Below are 20,255 nucleotides of genomic sequence, written 5' to 3' on the forward strand. Positions count from 1 at the left end.
CTATTTAATAAGTATATAGATGCAAGCATCTAAACTAGGAAAGCTGACTTAGCAAATGGGCTTATACTAGATGTGGGCTTTTTCCGTTGAATTAGAAGTTTGTCTTGAATAAATTAGACAATTTCATTATTATTGTAATTCAACACAACCTAAGCAAGCATGCTTGACTGGTTATATTCTGCAATTCTGCAATTTGGGATCTAACCAAGCAGCTTGACTGTGCAGTCTCTCTCCTTCAATTACCAGAGCAGCAGTTCAACTTAAGCAGCAGACTCTTTTCCTTCCAAGGCCAGCATGCAGATCAGCTCAACTTTCCTTTCCTTTTAAATGTGGTGCTAGGAAGGGTGACCTGGATTTCTACTTTTCCCATTTATTCATTCAGAGGTGAGAAAACTGGGCCCAGCCTTTTCCCAGCCTTGGTCAGGTGGTAGGTGGAATCAGGCTATTGCAACCAGAACCAGCAGAGTGCCAATAGATTCTTGCCTATTGTTCTGAAGGGTACAAAAACAAGAGTTATTTTATTTCTGTCCCTTTTGAACAATCTAATAGCCCAATCCCTCCCCCCCCCCCCATTGATACAGCCATGCCAAAAAAGGGGGAATTATTTCCTCTTATTCCTCCATAAACCTACCATTCACTGTTGGGTCCCTTTGGACCTATACCAGCTCTTTAGCTGGCATAAGTCCAAGGAGAAGAACAGGAAGGGGATCTTCTGATCAAGATAGAATCCTGTACATGCTATTGCTACCAGATCTATCGTCCCTTCCCCCCCTCCCCTCCAGTTTCAGAGGACAGAGTTGGCCTATGGATTTGATACAGGATTTAGTTCCTGAGTTTGTTTGTGTTACGTTCATTGCTGGTGAGTAGCTGTTTCATACTTGGTGGGGAGCTGCCTATTAGCAAAGACAGACCTTCAACCCAAGCTGAGTAGACACTATGAGAGGGAAGTGTCATTGTGCAAGACGATCCTTGCAACTGGTTTTAGATAGGGTATGTAGGTGACCCCTCCACAGTGATGATCTATCATTTTCTCTTCTGAGCTGTCCTGTACTAAGTCGCTTCTGGGTATCAGTCTGGCCTGTCAGTATTTATTTATTTATGGGTGTCAGGGATTTATTTATGGATTGTCAGTCTTTATTTATGGATTGTCAGTCTTTATGTATGTATGTATGTATGTATGTATGTATGTATGTATGTATGTCAGAGAGGTGAGGGGGTCAGGTCAAGGAAGTGCATGTGTGGATCATGTTGTTTGCTAAAGGTTTAAACGGATCCTCTGCTTGCTCCTTGAACTGTGTATATTACTTTGTCCTGTAGCAATCAGTTTAACAGACTCCCGTGTAACTTTACCCTGTTGGATGAGACTATTGCAAGATGGAAGTGTATTCAGTACTTCAATTTACAGTTCAAACAAGTGAATGAGAATATCCTACTGTGCTCTCTCTCTCTCTCTCTCTCTCTCTCTCTCTCTCTCTCTGGAAAGAAAATGATTCACAAAGAACCTTCCACAAAGGCCTGTTTGTTTTGGAATTGGAATTTTCCCTGATATATTATCATCTTTAGCTGAAGGAGCTCCTTCAAGTATGTGTCTTCATGGAGTGAAATTAAAACAAATTAATTACTCAATGATACACAGCTGTTACTAAACTTCATTACTCAAATGTCATAGGCAAAGGAACCATGTTTTCGTTCTCGGAGGAATCTAATAAAAATCCATAAGTGCATCTCTTTGATAATCATGCGCCTTTTGGGCTCATCATATTTCTGCGTAATTGAACCAGATGTTAAGTCTTCTCCAGAGGAGATGGATCTTCTGAATCCATGTACTACTTTATTAGATGGGCCTCCCATAGGGTTTGCAGGTTAATGTAGAAATCAAATGGTGAGACAGACGTTGCATGTAATGCTGCTGTGTTGGTAATCCCTCCTGGCCCAAACCACTTAAAAACGTGCCTGCTGCAGATGTCTACCAGGTGTAACAAATGGCTAGAGAATATGCTATTCTGGGATTTTTGAGAACCACTTAGAAAAAGACGATATTTGCATACTTAACAGCGTTTCATGCTTTTGAGAGAACAGCAGCAAACCAACAACTCTTTCTTCCCAATGCAAAGCAAGTGGAAAGTGAGTGCTTTGAGCCCAAACTGCATACTGTTGTGATTCTGAACTTACGTGTGTTTGTTGTTCTTATTAAGGAAGTTTTTGTATTATTTTTTTCAGGAAAAGCACTCTCAGAGTGATATACATGGCAACAAAAATTAAAACAAAAATGGTTCCCTGTGCCAAAGGAACAAATCTAACACAACAGACCCTAGCAATTAACCATTGGAAAAGATGCTAGGCAGTATTAGTCGGGGCAAAAGCCACAGGCACTACTCCGATGTGGGGCCTGTGGGGGTGGCACCGCCATGCCATGGGTACCACCTCCGCCCTCCCTTTGGAGCTGTTCTGCGGGTCAGGGAGCCCCCATGCTATGTCCCCGGTTGCTTCAAAAGCCTTTTGAGGCCTCCAGAGAGCCATTAAACAGTACTTCTGGTTTTCTGACAGAAACTGGAAGTACTGTTTAATGGCACTCTGGAGGCCTCAGAAGGCTTTCAGAGCATCTGAGGTCTTTGCGCAGTGCTGCGTACGGCTGGGTGCCTCCTCTGGGGAGGCAGCATGTATATTCCCTTCTCACCCCAAACACTGTCCCAAAGGGAAGGGTTTGGGGAGCCTCCCCCTCCCTCTCCTCTCCTCCCCCTTCTTTGGGGGGGTTTTACTGGATGTAAGGGTAGCTTGGCAGTAGGGGGGATGGCATGTTGAGCTGTGAGCTGGCATGTTGCAGTCCTGTGCCCCAAAGCAAAACAGGGGCCAGGTCCACAACTGATACTAGGATACCAGTTGGTTTTCCTTGCTAAATATAAGGGACATATCACTTTAAACAGTTTCTGTTTAAACTACAATTCTGGTCTTCAACTGCATATCAGCAGTGCCATAGAACTTACTTTTGTTATTGTTCATTTTTTAATAGAAGAAGAGAGAAAGATGAGGTGGAATTAAGGACAAAACAGAGAGGAAGATGGGCAGATTGATAGGAGATGAAAGATAAAATAGAGTTCAGCTGTCATAAAATGTCTGCTGGCGAAGCACACAGCACTCCGTCAGTGGCCATTTTGAGAATACTGCTGCAAGAGGCAGCGGTACTCCCAGGACATCAGCGGATCTCTTCAGATCCACCAGAACAGGTAAAGCAGTGGTGAGGGTGAGGAGGGGGCAGAACTGGATAGGGAGGAGGAAGGAACAGGGAGTCTGCAGGAGGGCTGGATCCGGCAGTGATAGCACAAACTGGATCCTAACCTCCCATTTTGCAGCCTCCCCGCCCCCTTCCTCTCCTCAGACTTGCACCAGCTAAAGAGCTTCAGTGACACATGTACCACACTTTCTGAGTGTCAGCACTGGTGCAGGTCTGAGGAGACCCACTGCAGATCAGGAGACTTACATAGAGGTAAGGGAATTTAAATTCTCGCTCCCCTCTGAAGCCTTCCAATCTCCCCCCCCCCCCGCCTCAGGGTACAATGCATGACTTTTTGGCGCAGCTGCCCCAGAAGGATGAAAGGATAGGATTGAGTTGTACGTGCTGTGAACTTGCACAGCTGAAGGCTGAGGAAACCTAACACATTAAAAAAAAGTATAATAAAAAGTACTGAAAGCATAGTACATCAGTGGAGGACTAATTGACTACATATATAATTGACTACATAATTGACTTTGTATAACAAGGTCCAGCCTTGTTATACACTGATTTTTTATACACGGATTTGACTCAACACGAATGGCCATTGCAAATGAGAAGGGAGAAAATGCACCCCTTTAAAATCACAGTTTAAAGAAACCACTTTTCTTACTGTTGTAGAGCAAGACAGTCATGCAAGCCATTACAGTTATAACCTAATCACCCATAGATTTTTCTCAATGCAATGAGAAGCACCCTTTAAATTAAATTAAGGTCATTTAACAATGAGAGGGAGGGACGGCAGCAGGCTGACAATCCATCAGTCATTCTCTCTTCAGGCAGCTTCAGCCCAAGACCCCTCCCTTCCTCCTGAGCATGTGAAAGAAAGATACTTTGCATTGGTGGAGGGAAGGGTTGGAGTGAAGCCTTTCTAAGCACTTTGAGAGAGACAGATTGTTGGATTGTTAATGACTCTTATCTTACATCACAAAGTTGTCAGCGAGGTTGTTTTTAAATCACCAGAGCAAAGAAACTGTTTTTTAAATTGATTTGCTATAGTGCGTTTTTTGCCATCCAAGTGAGTTCTGGAAACGGAATAATGAAACTCAACCTGTATTGTTATACGCAAGCTATAGAACACTGCTTTCTATTTTCTACTCTCATCTTCCTTCCCTAGAGAACTGACAACAGAGTTGTAATGAGAAAGAACAATATTTAAAGTTTAATCATACGCGAATAAGCCCAGGCTACAGATAATCGAGGATGCTTGTATGTGGTGTTTGTAGAACACAAACGATGCACTTTGAATACGTTGCAGGGATCATGTGAATCTGTACACACTGACACATTTAGCACACTTTCTTCTAAGTGTCTTCTGGGAGTTGGGTTTTTTAAAAAGTTTGACCAATTTTGAATATTCAGCATGGTCTGAAGAATGGAGGAGGGGGAAGATTAAACTTACCTGAGAAGCACAGAGATCAAAACCACATAGCAGTCGCATTGCCCAGTGCCCATACCCTATATGATTTTTGCTCACAGGCAAATGCTGCCCTCATCTGTCTAAGCTACTCTCACTGCTGACATGGCAGCTAATAACTATGATAAGCAACACTGAGATATTGTGTGTGCACCATATCTGTGAGCACATAGGCACAAGCATATGGAATACAGATACATGGAGATCTTCATAAATGCTATTTCGAAATTTAACCCACCCTATCTGAAGGTCTCCCCTGTTGTTGGGTCCCAGTGTCCAATAGCATACAGCCTTGAAACCTGGATGATAAATATTTTTAGCTTTCATGGCTAAGAGCTATTGCCAGGCCAGTATTCCATGAGCTTATCCTTTCTAAAAGCCCCCTAGTTGCCAATGCAAAGGTTTCGGTGGGCATGTGGTGCATGACTGCAGACTGGAAACCACAAAGCATCACCATTTTTTTCTCAGCTAGAAAAGTTCAGTCTTAAACCTTTCTTCATAGGGAAGATGCAAACCTCTTGATAATTTTGCTTGCTTTTTCTCTGTGTTGCTGTCTTTTTTCAAGATGGGTAATTCCCTCCTAATATCACATGTGCTCAAATACTGCTCATGTCAGGCCAGTCAAAGCTTGTTCTATGGCAGGGGTCTCCAAGCCCCAGCCCGGGGGCCAGATGCGGCCCGCAGCAAACCTCTTTCTGGCCCGCAGCCAACCTCTTGTGCCCTGAAAGCCTCTGGCCCACTCAACTGAACATCAGAAATATGCTCTGATTATGTCTGGAGGGTGTTCTGAGGGCCAGAGAGGCAGAATGAATGAGCCCATTCACTCATTTATTCACTCATCTAAGTTCCATCTCTAATTTATTTATTTAAATTTTATATTTAAATTGTTTTCCAGCCCTCCACACCACGCCAGATATTTGATGTGGCCCTCTCGCCAGAAAGTTTGGAGACCCCCGTTCCATGGAAACATCCCTAACTCACCCTGGAAGTAGTACACTAACTGGAAAATATTGGAAGTGCACTATGAAATGCACCGAGGAATAGGGATTTTGCAACTGAGGAGTAGGTAAAAAGACCACCTTGGTGTGCTCTGATTAGTCATAACTGACAGATAAGAGAACATCCCAAGAAAGACAACCCAAGACTCAGGCCCTAAGTCTATGGGCATTATGGATTCAATCTTTAGGTAACTGTATAGTCCAGGGCTTTTTAAACTGGGGCATCGTGATGCCCCAGCCTAAAGGCCCTGGCCTCTGACGCCTCAAGGGGTGGGGGCAGGGAGGAGGCAGGGAGGAGGCAGTAACATAATCCCCAGGATCACGTCACTAAAGGGGCTGCAGGGGCTTGACTGGACTTACCAGAGCCTCCTGCAGCCTCCCAGGGCTGCGGGGAGCCCTGCATGAGCATCTGCAGGGTTCCCCAGGCCTTCAAAAGTGAAAGTGCAGCGATTGTGCTCCACTTTTGGATTTGCGGAGGCGGAGCGCGATCACTGCACTTTCACTTTTAGCAGGCTGGGAGTTCTGCAGACAGTTGCACAGAGCTCCCTGCACCCCCAGGATGCTGCTGCAGGGTCTGGTAAGTGTATGCCAGTCCCTGCAGCCTCCTTCCCTCCACCCACGCTGCCTCCCCCCTCCCCTGCAAGGACTTACTGTGGTCTTCAAACTCCCTGAGAGTTTGAGAACAGCAGGTATAGTCCGCTAAAACCACACTGTGCCACACATGTCCTTCTGTTCTTGTTGTCTAACTGGAATGCTAAAGGTTTGGAAACAATGGTCAAGCATCCAACCGTTCACAATTTCATGGCTGGTGGAATCCCAATTTGTGCAAACCAGGATTGCATCTTGCACCACAACCACTAAATGCTACTGAGTTGTACATGTTTATTTTGACATCACAGGTCCTGGAATAATACTTTGGTTATTCATAAAGATTAAAATATCGCTGACAGTATTGAATGTGTATTTTCCACTTATTGAAGAATATCCGCTTTTATTGCAGCATGAAAATAAGTATAATCCACTAATAAAGTCTCCATAACATTTCCCAGAATGTATGTTGGCAAATAACTGAGCTGTAGTAAATATAATTCATTTGGCCTTCACTAGCTATATTCTTCTCTCAGTGTGGACACATTTATTACTTCTTCAAGGGATGCTTTGATACATCTTTCTGATATTGTTATTTGGCTAAGAAAGGTCATAAACCTAATATTTATTCAAACACAGTTCATAAGCAGTATTTTCTGGGTGCTCATGTGCATCTTTATCATGTTTGTCTTTTAAAATTTGACCAAACTACTTCAAAGACCTTCATGTTTGTCTTTTTAAATTTGACCAAACTACTTCAAATGTTTGTCTTTTTAAATTTGGCCAAACTACTACTTCAGTGGAAGATTTGAATACAATTGTTTTCCTAAGAGAACTAACCCATTGAGGAAAACAACTGACATAGTCCTAACACAATAACAGCACATTTATTACCATGAATGTTGCTGAATTCTAGTTAATGTCACATTTGAGGTTTAGCTGAATGGACCTGTGATAGGCTTTTGGGTTTATGACCAAAAGTATTCTTGGGAAAACATACATAGGATTGAACTGTCAAATAGGTGAGTTCTTTAGTATTTTGTCCCTGAGTAGAGTTGCAATCCTATACACATTTACCTGTGAATAAGTCTTATTAATCTTATGGGAACTTACTTTTAAGTAGACAGGCATACTACTCTGGTGTAGGTCTGATGATGATTCCCTTTGTGCATGGATAAACACCTAACAGCCCAATCCTAACTTGTGCTGGAACAGGCAGACCTGTGCTGTATTAAGCACAAGTTTCAGGCTGCTCATAGGTCAGCCTGAGGTAAATGGAGACTTTTCCCCTTACCCTGGAGAGAGCCACAGCAGCCCAAAGGGGCTACTCGGATCTGGGCCACCTAAAGAGATGGCGCAAATCTGAGCAGCCTGGAACTGCCCCGGGTCACATGGGAACGGGGCTAGGACCCAGCATAAGTGCTGGATCCTGATCCCAGCTCCTGCTCCCTACCCATTTGTCCCTGGAAATACCCACCGCCTGCCCTCCTCCTCCCAGAAATGCCTCCTCCCCACCCTCTCCACACACCCCAGACCCCTGTGCCGGCCAAGCTCCACTGATGCAAACTCACCGTCCCTGGGGACTGCATTGGCGCAGGGAGACCAGCACACATCTGTTTGCCGGCCTATCTTCCTTATGTTGGCACAAGGGGCTTGCATTGGCCCAAAGGCACCTCTGAATTACACCCTAAAAAAATCAGTCATGGCTGGAAGTTCAACAGTGTTTGCTACAGTGTTTTATCAATATGTAGGAGTACATGCATACATCAGTAAAGACACACAAAGTATCTTGATGAAATCTTATACGTAGACACATCAAAGTTGGTTTTTGCAGTATTTGACCAATGCACATGTGTGCACATTAATGATGTAGAGAAGGGAACAATTCAAATAATGGAAGAAACTACACATTATTCAGATCTGGAAATAATTTTAGAAATACAGGTCCAGCCTATTTATACACAGATTTTTAATACACGGGTTTGATTCAACACGAATGGCCCCTGCAAATGAGAAAGAATGTGCTGATCCCTGGAGAAGGGGAAAAATGCATCCCTTTAAAATGAGTTTAAAAAACTGAAGAGTCCTTTAACAACAGCCTCCTTAATGAGAGAGGGGGGGCAGCAGGCTAACTCCATCAATCCTTCTCTCTCCTTCAGACCCCTCCCTTCCCCCAGCATGTGAAAGAAATGTGATCATTTTGCATTGGTGAAGGGAGGGGCTGAGTGAAGAGCTGATGGATTGTCTTCTTAATGACTCTTATCTTAGAGTCGAAAGGTCAGCAAGGCTGTTTTTCAATCATTGGAGCAAAGAAACTTTGTTTTTTAAATTGATTTGCTATAGTGTGTTTTTTTTAATCCACGTGAGTGCATGGAATGGAACCCATGCAAATTAGTCTCAACCTGTAGTCCTAATTAAACCAAAATTCAAGGGAGTGAAGTGCAGGAAGCAAATCTATAGAACAATAAAGGAATGGAATAGGGGAAATCCCTCCCTAAATTTTTATTATGTATTGGCAACCTTCAGTCTCGAAAGACTATAGTATCGCGCTCTGAAAGGTGGTTCTGGCACAGCGTCTAGTGTGGCTGAAAAGGCCAATCCGGGAGTGACAATCCCTTCCACACCGGGAGCAAGTGCAGTCTGTCCCTGGTCTGTCTCCCTGGCTATGGGCCTTCCTTCTTTGCCTCTTAGCCTCAGACTGTTGGCAAAGTGTCTCTTCAAACTGGGAAAGGCCATGCTGCACAGCCTGCCTACAAGCGGGCCGCTCAGAGGCCAGGGTTTCCCACTTGTTGAGGTCCATCCCTAAGGCCTTCAGATCCCTCTTGCAGATGTCCTTGTATCGCAGCTGTGGTCTACCTGTAGGGCGCTTTCCTTGCACGAGTTCTCCATAGAGGAGATCCTTTGGGATCCGCCCATCATCCATTCTCACGACATGACCGAGCCAACGCAGGCGTCTCTGTTTCAGCAGTGAATACATGCTAGGGATTCCAGCACATTCCAGGACTGTGTTGTTTGGAACTTTGTCCTGCCAGGTGATGCCGAGGATGCGTCGGAGGCAGCGCATGTGGAAAGCGCTCAGTTTCCTCTACTGTTGTGAGCGAAGAGTCAATGACTCGCTGCAGTACAGAAGTGTACTCAGGACGCAAGCTCTGTAGACCTGGATCTTGGTATGTTCCGTCAGCTTCTTGTTGGACCAGACTCTCTTTGTGAGTCTGGAAAACGTGGTAGCTGCTTTACCGATGCGCTTGTTTAGCTCGGTATCGAGAGAAAGAGTGTCGGAGATCGTTGAGCCAAGGTACACAAAGTCATGGACAACCTCCAGTTCATGCGCAGAGATTGTAATGCAGGGAGGTGAGTCCACATCCTGAACCATGACTTGTGTTTTCTTCAGGCTGATTGTCAGTCCAAAATCTTGGCAGGCCTTGCTAAAACGATCCATGAGCTGCTGGAGATCTTTGGCAGAGTGGGTAGTGACAGCTGCATCGTCGGGAAAGAGGAAGTCATGCAGACATTTCAGCTGGACTTTGGATTTTGCTCTCAGTCTGGAGAGGTTGAAGAGCTTTCCGTCTGATCTGGTCCGGAGATAGATGCCTTCTGTTGCAGTTCCAAAGGCCTGCTTCAGCAGGACAGCGAAGAAAATCCCAAACAAGGTTGGCGCAAGAACACAGCCCTGCTTCACTCCGCTTCGGATGTCAAAAGGGTCTGATGTGGAGCCATCGAAGACAACAGTGCCCTTCATGTCCTTGTGGAAATATCTGATGATGCTGAGGAGCCTGGGTGGACATCCGATCTTGGGGAGAATCTTGAAGAGGCCGTCTCTGCTGACCAGGTCGGAAGCCTTTGTGAGATCTATGAAGGCTATAAAGAGTGGCTGTCGTTGTTCCCTGCATTTCTCCTGCAGTTGTCTAAGGGAGAATACCATATCAGTGGTATGTTTCTTGTTTTATTATGTGCTGAAACTTAATTCAGAAGGGTTTGCTTTTCAGAGCTAGATTATACTTGCACACACACTAACCATCTCGCAATCTTCATTCCCCAGCAGTCTAGGCTTATTCAAAAGCTGCTCACTCACCTCACATGGATGCCACCCAAAATGTGTTTGCTTAGTAATGCTTGCTTAATGATGCTCAAAACATAATACTTGAATGGGCTTTCATTGTGAGCCAGCCCAATGACACAGAAAACCTGTACATCAGTTCTCCATATCTCTAGTGGTAGACGCCAGGCATACAGTCTTTGGAACTGGTCTTGCTCATGAAGTAAACCCAACTGAAATGTTATGCCCTGTCATTTTTCCACATGGAAACCATTTTTGGTTGCTTCTATTTGACTGCTTTATGCTCAGCAGCCACCTGAAACGGGAAGCTCCCTCCAAACCTGTACAAAGTGATGGATATTGTCCTGTTTCATTATTCCTCAATCAACACCTTTTTGCTGGGTCGGTGTGTCCTTGATGTGCTACTAGGAAGGGTTTCACCAGCATTACATTGCCAGGGCAGGCTTGTCATTTAGCCCTTGTTGTGCCAGTGTTGATGCACCATTGCCAGGATCAGTTTAGTATATGACGGACACCGGCCCAGCATATCTGTATAAACTGTGCAGCAGCTGAATATGTTTCAGCTGTAAAATGGTTTAAAATAAACTTATTAAGAGCATCAAAAGGAGAGGGCCCCTTAGATGTTCATTTGCTGACAAGGGAAATCAGTGGTGATGGAACAGCAGACGCTTTCACATTTTCACACCCTCTTCATTTAAAATTCTTTGCTTACCTCATAGAACATGGCTCTGAACTTTTGGAAAGTTCCTAAAAACCCGCTTTAGGCTCCCTGAATAAGAAAAAAAGATTCCCACAGTGTGCGCGTGAAGAACATTTCATTAAATCCAATCCCCTAAGGGTCACTGATGTTCATTTGCTCCCAACAGGTCTCTTAGAAGATGGGTTATGTCTTATTTAGCCTCTGCAGAAAAGACTTCCCAGATCATTGCACTTAATTCTTCTACAAAATTAGGGAATGTTGATAAAACTCCCAAAGTCACTGTGTTACTATTCCCTCTCCCCCTCTTGGTTATTGTATGTGCTGTAGGGAAATCTCTGCACAGTGCTGTATGACTTGTGCTTTTTTCTCATAGGTGATTAAGAATTCGTGTATAGAAGATTGCTTGGGAAGAGCCTGTTTGTGTGGTGTCTGGATCTTTGTATCACTGTGGGGTAAAAGAAAAATGTGGCTTGATCTAGATTTTCCTTGGATGAGAGCCATATCACCTTCTCCTTCCATACCAGTGACTTTGATCCTCTGGGACAGAGTCAATGGAGGAAAAGGTGCCATGTGTTCTTGTGGTTAGTGTTAGCCTAGGGTTGTTCAAATCCCCACTTGACTGTGAAGCTCATCTTGGCCCAGTCACTCTCTCTGCCTAATGTATCTTGCGGTGGTTGTGCAAAGAAAGGGGAAATCTATACTTTCTTGTTTAGTAGGGATGAAACCTTCCTGGTCACTGTATTTTAGTGTTTGGGTAAAGTTACACCTGCCATGGAAAGCAGAGGAACCCAAAGTCTCTCTTCAGCCACTGAGGGTTTGCAGTGATTTCTACATTCTTCCTCCTCGGCATACTTGAGACCATGGGCTGGTTTGGACAATACTGACTGACCAGCCCATTTCCACATGAATAGGAAAAGCAGTGCTGAAGGCGGAAGAGGGGCATCCCATCACCTCCTGCTCACTTCTCTGCCTTCTCAGCTGATTTAGTACAGAAGGGGGATAAGGAGCAGGTTTGCCATGCCCTACCGCTCTCTACCCATTCATCTGCAGCCAAGTGGGCAGAGAAAGCTAGGAGGAGGTGACAATGGCAGCACCTGTAGTATATTTTCCCCTTCTCCCCCCTGATGCTGTCGCAAAGGAAAGGGTTGGGGGCCTCCCCCTTCTTCTCCTCTCCTCTCATCCTCCTTCTTTGGGGGGTTAGTGGGTGGAAGGGTAGCTTGGCAGCCAGGGCAATGGCACTTGTGTCCTGCTTCAAGCAGCTTTTGGGCTAGGGTTGAACCTGAATGAGCAGGCACATCCTGCCCTTTCTCCTCTCACACCATGGCAATGCATAATCACATGGAGGAGAAATGATTTCTCCCAGCTGCTCTCCATGTGCAATTTAAATCCTACTGTACAGTAGTACAAATACACTAAGTAGTAAAGTAGTATTTAAAGTAGTAAAGTACTATACTACTAGTATACAAGTAGTATTAGTATAGTAGTATGCTAGTAGTATTAGTATAGTAGTATACTTACTACTAGTAGTAGTAGTAGCAGTAGTAGTAGCATTTAAGTAGTAAAATTGTATTTAAAGTTTTTGAATACTTTAAATTAAATTAGTATTTAAATTGCACGTGGAGAGGCGACTGAGATGACCCCCCCCCCCAAAAAAAAGAAACTGAGAACAGTGAAATGACATGACGGGCGGGTGGGACAGATGGACGGAAGGAAGATGTGTGTATTCGCAATACCCTCTTGTCCTCCTTGCATGAGAGTGATGGCCCAAGGAGTATTATTTAATACATAATGGTTCAAAGTCTCCTGACTTTTGGCTTGCCTTTTGCATGTTATTAATCTTTGAGGCTGAAATAAGTTATGAGATGATCTTAGGAAAGTTTAGCAAATGAGCTCTAAGGGAGAAATGTTCTTGAACATATTTCACTGAAGAAAAATTAATATGTGACTTATTAATTAAAGCAGTTTGGAGAAGCAAGTGACCCTGATCACCAACATCTCCAGTCACTTTTATGTATCCTGTTCTGTGTGGGTTTGTGTGTGTTGAGGTTGCTCTGTCATAAATCTTAACAGTATATCAAATGACAGAGTCTGTATATTACCTCATAGTTCTTGTGGGAATAAAGGCAATATGTAGAAAAATAAGTTAGTAAGCTCATTCCTGAAGGCAAAGTTGTCAAAGTCTGTGACTTCTTTTTGTAAACGAGGATTCCATTCCTGGTTGAAATCAGGCTGTGGGCTTATTAATATTGGGCAGCTGAAATAGCTATACTATCCAGGGAAATGTGAAATACTTCAGGGAGTTTACTAAGTAGTTAAATGAAAGTTTCCTGCCATCAGGGAAAAAAGAAACTATTTCAAACGATCAAGGGAAAGCAAATAAACATGACTGACAGGGCTAAAACTGACTGGTAGAACATTTGTCTATTTAACGTACAGCTTAAGCAATGAAAAAACTATCAGAAAATAAATGCAGCTCTACTATTTTCCCTCTGGTTGTTCTACATTTAATAAGGAGGTTGTTGTTTCTAGTTGTACTCTCAAAACATGAGCAACAGAATCTTCTTTGAAATGTCAACAAGCAATGATGGTTATCAACTTAATTGACAGGAGAAAGATTGGACCTTTAATTCATTTGCTGTACTTTAATGATTGCAGATCTGTTAACATCCTCACGTATTTGAGTTTATCATGTAATGTACATTATGCAGTGTTTCATATGATATATACAGTACAACTGTGAAATGGAGCCCCTTATTTTACATTAGAATACTTGGTTTTCTGATTAGAGTGCTTGCATTTCTAATCATCCCCATTCTTTGTGGAAGAGGGAAGCTTTAGTTGATGAGCCAACTTATGTTCCAGTTATCAATATATGATCACCACAGCCTTCCAGTGACAGGATTTCATAACAGGAAAAAAACTTGGGAGTATCTATATACAGTAAAGACTCAAATGCACTACAGCTCAAAAGACCCAGCTGCACTATAGACTATGTTAGGTTTGAGCAAGCTGGTTAAGTTGAAATAACTGTTGCTTGGCTAGGTTCTTTGTTACTTTGCAATTTAAATTCAGGACTGTGTCTATGCCACAGTTATGTATAACTGCTGAAGAAGGGCGGAATGCAATATGAGTCCAGAAACTCCTGCTTGAGAACTCCTGCTTTCATTTTTTTTTTAAAGCAAGTTATCTGGTGTTTAGGATTGTGTAGATATACATGAGGATGTGTTAGCAATGCTGAATAAGTTTTCTTGTGGTCCCAGGGTTCAACTTCAGCACCCAGTATGCATTTTCCATTGGCCCATGATGAATTCAGACTCTGTGCAGGTTTTACTAATTAAACTGATTATTTACAAGGTTATATACAACTTCCTAGCAGGGCTTCTAACACAGATCTGCAGCAGGGCTTCCCTTAGTTTCAATGGATACAATTGAAAACTAATTATAAAGAACACTTGAGAGTCACCAGCTCATGGGTTCTACTTTCTCTGTCTTTCACCTTATTTCCTGTGATCACACTTAGGAATTCCAGCTTGTTTTAAACAGTTCCGTGTATTCCAGCTTGTTTTAAACAGAACTGTGGTTTAATTCTGGCTTCCAAACCAGGATGCCAAACTAGCATTGTAAGCTACATTTACTAGTTTGGAAGCCAGCCTTAAACCAAAATTCCCAGCTGTGTACAAGCAGGGGAGCTGTATTGTACAAGTCACATTTCTGCAACTGAGCCCAGGAGGTGAGGGGAGTGGTAAGCGGTGTGCACAAGCCTTCATATAGCAGCAAACCATGGTTTCCATTGACAGCTGAACCAGCCCTTAGTTTAAGAAAAGCAGCAGGAGATCAGAGTCTGGAGGCTGGGTTGATCTTGCACTCTAAGGGTAAGGGTTAGTGCATCATTAATGGACTATGTCCACTGCATAGTGTCTTGCCATCTTTTTGGCTAGCAGAAGCAGAATAAAATGCAAACTAATAAAAGCTGCAGAATAAATTATGCTAAATAAATAAAAAATATGCAAATATGTTTCCAGGGTCTAAGATGAGAACAAATTAGTGTCCAGGATAATAGACAGCCTGATTTTCAAATGTTTCACTACCACTTTTTTATGAGGCATTATAGGTTGGTTTGACTTAATTGGTATTGAAAAATAGCCCAACATCATGGAAGATTTTAAGAGATGTCCATCTGGACAGGGGGTGTGGATTCTTAATTTTGGTCAGCATCAACTAGGGTTCACATTAATTTGAAACAGTCTGTGCACTCCAGACAAATGAATGTGGTTTTTATCAGCCATTCTCAATGGGAGACATATGGTCCCCTGTGGAGCCCTGGCATATTTGAAGGGGGGCACAGACTTGGTGTTCAATAATAAATGATTTTATGTTTATCTGTTCATGTTGTATCCTTGTTTAACGAGGGATCCTGGCACCTGAGAACAGCTCCTAAATGGTCGTAACCAAAAAAGGTTGATAATGGCTGTTTTAAATGATTGACATCCCTTCCCCTGTTGAGATCTTGACATTTCACTTTAAAAGTCATTCAGTTTATTCTGGGCACCAGTGCTGCTGATTTTACAGCCTTCGGCACTGTTCTTTTCTCCCCGAATCCAGCAATATCTGCTTGGCACAGGAGATCCCACATACAGATGGTGCTTATTCCCTAGTCTGGAAATAGCTTCCTATTGCATTCTGTAGAAGTATTTGTCACATTTACTTTGCTTCGAGATGCTTATGGTGGCATACATTCAAATGCCTCATTTTTCCTCACGAGTAGGTTAGACAGAGAGATAGTGATTAGTGAAGCCCCCCACTTTAGCCACTGTAGTGAATGAAGAAGCCAGGGCTTGTCTTTAATGACTGTCAGCATATGCATGAAGTGGGTTTTCAGTAGAAAAAGTGAGCATTTCCTATCATTTTTCTTTGAGTCTATAATTATACTTTTTCTTGTTTCTGCAGACATTCCCAATGGGGCTCGGAGATGGACAGCTCTATACCTGGACAGATGGCTTGAAAAGAAAGGACTGGCATGACTATGAAAGTATTCAAAAAGATGCCATGCGTTCAGGTGAGAGCCTTCCAGTCAATTAGCGCTTTCCTTGTTCCTTTGTGCCATGATACCTTTGCATGAGAACTGGCAAAGCAATCACAGTTGACGTGTCTTTGGAGTCACTTTCATATCTCAGGCCACGATGTCATGTAAAAATAGATGCCAACTGGAGAAGTAAGATCAGTTAGGCCTTTTGGATAATTGCAGATCCAAGAGGAAAATAAATCCTATCTCAATTCCATGATCCAATAACTGGAGTTCTGTCATAACGATGTATGTGTAAAAAATTAAAACACACTCACTCATTATAATATTCTCCCTTAATTACAGCCAGGATTCTTAAGCAATTAAAGGCGCAATCCTAACCCCTTATGTCTAGTGCTTTCTAGCACTGACATAAGGGCAATACAACTCTGAGATAAGGGAACAAACATTTTGTTACTTTGAGGAGGCCTTCATGAGTGACACCCAACTGCAGGATGCAGTACATGTCCCATTGGCACCACTATGGCACCCATCCCACCCATTGGCACCCATCCCACCCTCCAAAGAGTTCAAGGCAGTAACTACTCATTCACATGCACATGCATGTTCCTGCAAGTGTTTTGGGATCACTGACATGGGTGAGCAGTGCAAACAATTTCAAAGTGCCTCAAAATTAAGCAACCAGTAACCACAAGACTCAGCTTTTCTAAAGAAGATAGTTTAGTAAAGAATATAGGCAAACAAGACAAAGGCACATTTACTTTCAATTACAGGTGGAACCTGTTTGCCTGCAGATTTTCCTTCCATAGATCTGGCTCAATGCGGGTCCCCCGGACCCGCATTGAGCCAGACTTGGCTCCATCTGAACCCTCCAAAGGGAACTGAAGATGCACTCCAATCTCCTCTGGAGGGTTTTCTGAAGCCCCCAGAGGCAGCGCACATCTGCCTGCTTCTTCCTCAGGCTTCAGAATGGCTCAGAGTGGCAAAAAAAAGTCACTCCCGGTTGCCCGAGAGAAGTGGCTTTTTTTGCCTCCCATGGGCCATTCTGAAGCCTGCAGAGGCAGTGGGCGGATGCACACTGCTTCTGCAGGCTTTAGAAAGCCCTCTGGAGCTGTGCTCTGGTTCCCTACTGAGGGAGAAAGGGGCAGAAAATTGTAGATTTGATTATTCGCATTTTCGGTATCAATGAGGGGTCCAAGAAAGGATCTCTTGTGGGTACAGAGGCCCCACCTGTGCTTTGCTTCAGAGACCAGTCACAGAGCTTTAAATGGTTCCAAATGAAAGAAATACTGGGGGGGGGGAAGAGTGAGAGAGAGAGAGACTGTTCTGAAGATCAAAGGGGGGAGAAATTACCAATTCTTTCCCACTGCACAGGTTTTGAGTATGAAGTCTGTCTAAGCAGTAAGGACAGATTCCAGGTTCCAGTGGAGAAAACTGCAGCAAAAGGTTGCTCCTTTGAGCTCAGAAGATAGCTGCCCTCACCCTCAGTGGAGATATCAGACCAAGAGGGCTCAGCAAGAGGCTTCCTGATTGCAGGAGCGTGCTTGGCCCAAGGTCACCCAGATCAGGGGTAAGACAAGTATTCAAACCATCATGTCAGTCCATGTCCATATTCAGACTGAAATGGGTAAAAAAGAATGACCTGTCCTGCTAAACCATCCCTTCCCAAGAAAAAAACTGTAAGGTTGATCAGTGTTATTATACCCATATTGCAAGCGGGAGGCACTGAAACTGAGAGAGTAGCTTTTCTGTGATCACCAACTGAATTCAAGATAGCAGCAGCATAACTTAACCCAAGGGTTTTTTGATTGTTAACTCATTGTTAACTACTGCAGTATACTACAATAGCTACCCTTCCAAACAGGAGTGGTCGTGACAAATCAGCAGCCTGAATTGGGGCAGATCAACCACTCCTGCGAGCGTGAACCCCTCTCCCCCCAGATTGTGCATTTCCAACACAATAATAGTGCCTGTTCGCCTCCTTTATGGACGGCTAGCATGATGTAGTGACTAGAGTGTCAGAGAAGGCCAAAGACAACTCAAGACAGCTCAACAAATCTCCACATGGCCATCGAGCGTACAAAGTAACAGGCTTTCCACTGACATTCAGTTTAATCTACCTTACCATGAGGGTATACTAGGGGGAGACTATATGCCCCAATTGGTGTTTCTGGGAGAAAGGGTATAGTTAAAATGCAATAGCTGCTCTTGAAGCAAGAGCTGAAATACCAGTGAAGAGTATTTTTCAGGATCAATTACATTTCTGATAAACTCAGAGCATCAAAGTTTGATTAGCTACACATTTACATTTTCGAAAACCTTCTTCCTAATTTTGTCATCATCTAAGCAATGTTGTTTGTTGCAGTAAACAAAAGTCAATCATGTTGGTGCAGCTGGGGCATCTCAACTTCATTCAAATGAGAAATTAGTATTAACCTAAAAATAACCTTTCATTATACCCCCTAAGGACTGGAATTAATAAAAGGAATTACATCTCTTGATTAGGAGCTTTTTAAAAATACTTCTTTTGAAGACCATGTCATGCCAATAGTTAGATGTGACTGCCCATTTCACTCCTGAAGCCCTTTCCACACAAATCTATTTTAAAGTATAATGGGAGTGATCTATATCTTTTGTTAGATTCCCTCCAGTGCCAGTACAAGCAGACAAATTCCAACCAAGGCAACAAGTGGCATTGTTACTTCCAGTTGGACAGAGCAGCTGCAGGGGCTCGTGCCAAGCTATGACTTTAACCTCCTGGCTGCAAGCTGTTGCAACTGTTCTCATCTGTCACACTGCAGTCAAAGATATTGCTCAGCTTATTTCTGAAGCAAAACCGAATTCAGAACCTCTCAACTTCCACTCCTGTTGGTCCCTTAACCCTCCCCTTACACCCCCATGAACTCAACTCTTTTCTGCCCCACCCTCATCCCTCAAACTCTCCCCCCCTTTCCTTTAAACCAGGGCTGTCCAAACACCAGCTCAAAGGCCAGATCCGGCATTTAGAGATAGCCTTCCCTCCTTGTGAGCAGCGCTTACAGTTTCACCGCACTGTAATCAAAGCTCCTGGCACCCAATCTCATTACAAGAAAACTCTGGGCAGTCACATCTGCCTGGGCATCCTATTAAAAAGCCCGCTGTGGCAATAGTTGTGACTGCCTAGAGCAGCCATTTTCAAACTTTTTCATCTCAAGGCACGCTGACAAAGCACTAAAATTGAAAAGGCACACCATCAGGTTTTTGACAATTGACAAAGCACACCATGCTGCTAATGGGAGGCTCACATTGGCCCTACTAATAAATCACCTCCCCCCAAATTCCTGTGGCACACCTGTGGACCACTAGCGGCACACCAATGTGCAACAGTAGTGCTGCAGATGTGGACAGAAGGAAGAAAGGAGGACTTAAACTCCCTCCTCTCTCTGGCTGCTGCAGCAAGCCCACCAGGAGCCGAGGTTCCAGTTACCCTTGGAAAATGTAGTGAACAATATAGTGAACAATGAATACGACTAACAGCACAATCCTATGCATGACCACTAAGAAGTAAGTCCCACTGAGTTCAGTGGGTCTCACTCCCAGGTAAATATGTATGTACAGCATTGCAGCCTGACATATTCATTTCTATTCTATAAGAAGTATGGTTCTGGAAGAGAAACCACAAAATGTCATCTTAAAAATTTCAGAAAAATTTAGTATATAGATTTTGAGACAGATTCACTTTCTAGATTTAAGTGCTGTTAACATAAGAAGCAAAGTTCACTTCTGTCATTTACTGTAGGACTGTAGATTGCTCTCATTTGTATCATCTGAATAAATGCTTCTGTAATATGGAAGATGGATACCAACCAAATGACAGTACAAGCAGACCCTGAAAAGTATTTTAGCTTTGGTTATGCCTTAACTGGTTTGAACAATGCTTTTATACAAAAGCAGGGAATTTTTGCCAAGGCAAGACTTGGGATCAACATGCCCTAGGAAATTTTGTAGTGCTGCAGTATTCTGATAGCAGCAGTAACATGAATCCTTAATAGCTATTGAATTAGGAACATTTTGTGCAATAAATTTGAAATCAGCACTATTTTTATAATTACAAAAGCACTATTCAAAGTTTGTGTGTCACTCGGTCCCTAAGGACGAAAAGCATTTCACATTTGCAAACCACCTTTGTGAACTTGAATCAGGTCAGTAAGATATGAGCTTA

General features: G+C 43.3%; 1 protein-coding gene across 1 annotated transcript in view; it reads left to right on the forward strand.

Moving 5' to 3' along the window:
* The window catches only part of GALNTL6 (polypeptide N-acetylgalactosaminyltransferase like 6), a 629,228-nt gene that overhangs the window by 243,819 nt on the left and 365,154 nt on the right, over positions 1–20,255 (forward strand). The window contains exon 2 of the mRNA XM_066631983.1: positions 15,979–16,087. Coding sequence (XP_066488080.1) covers positions 15,979–16,087 — 109 coding nt within the window. The remainder of the gene's footprint in view (positions 1–15,978; positions 16,088–20,255) is intronic.

Source organism: Tiliqua scincoides, chromosome 6, assembly GCF_035046505.1.
Source record: "Tiliqua scincoides isolate rTilSci1 chromosome 6, rTilSci1.hap2, whole genome shotgun sequence".
Classification (NCBI taxonomy): domain Eukaryota; kingdom Metazoa; phylum Chordata; class Lepidosauria; order Squamata; family Scincidae; genus Tiliqua; species Tiliqua scincoides.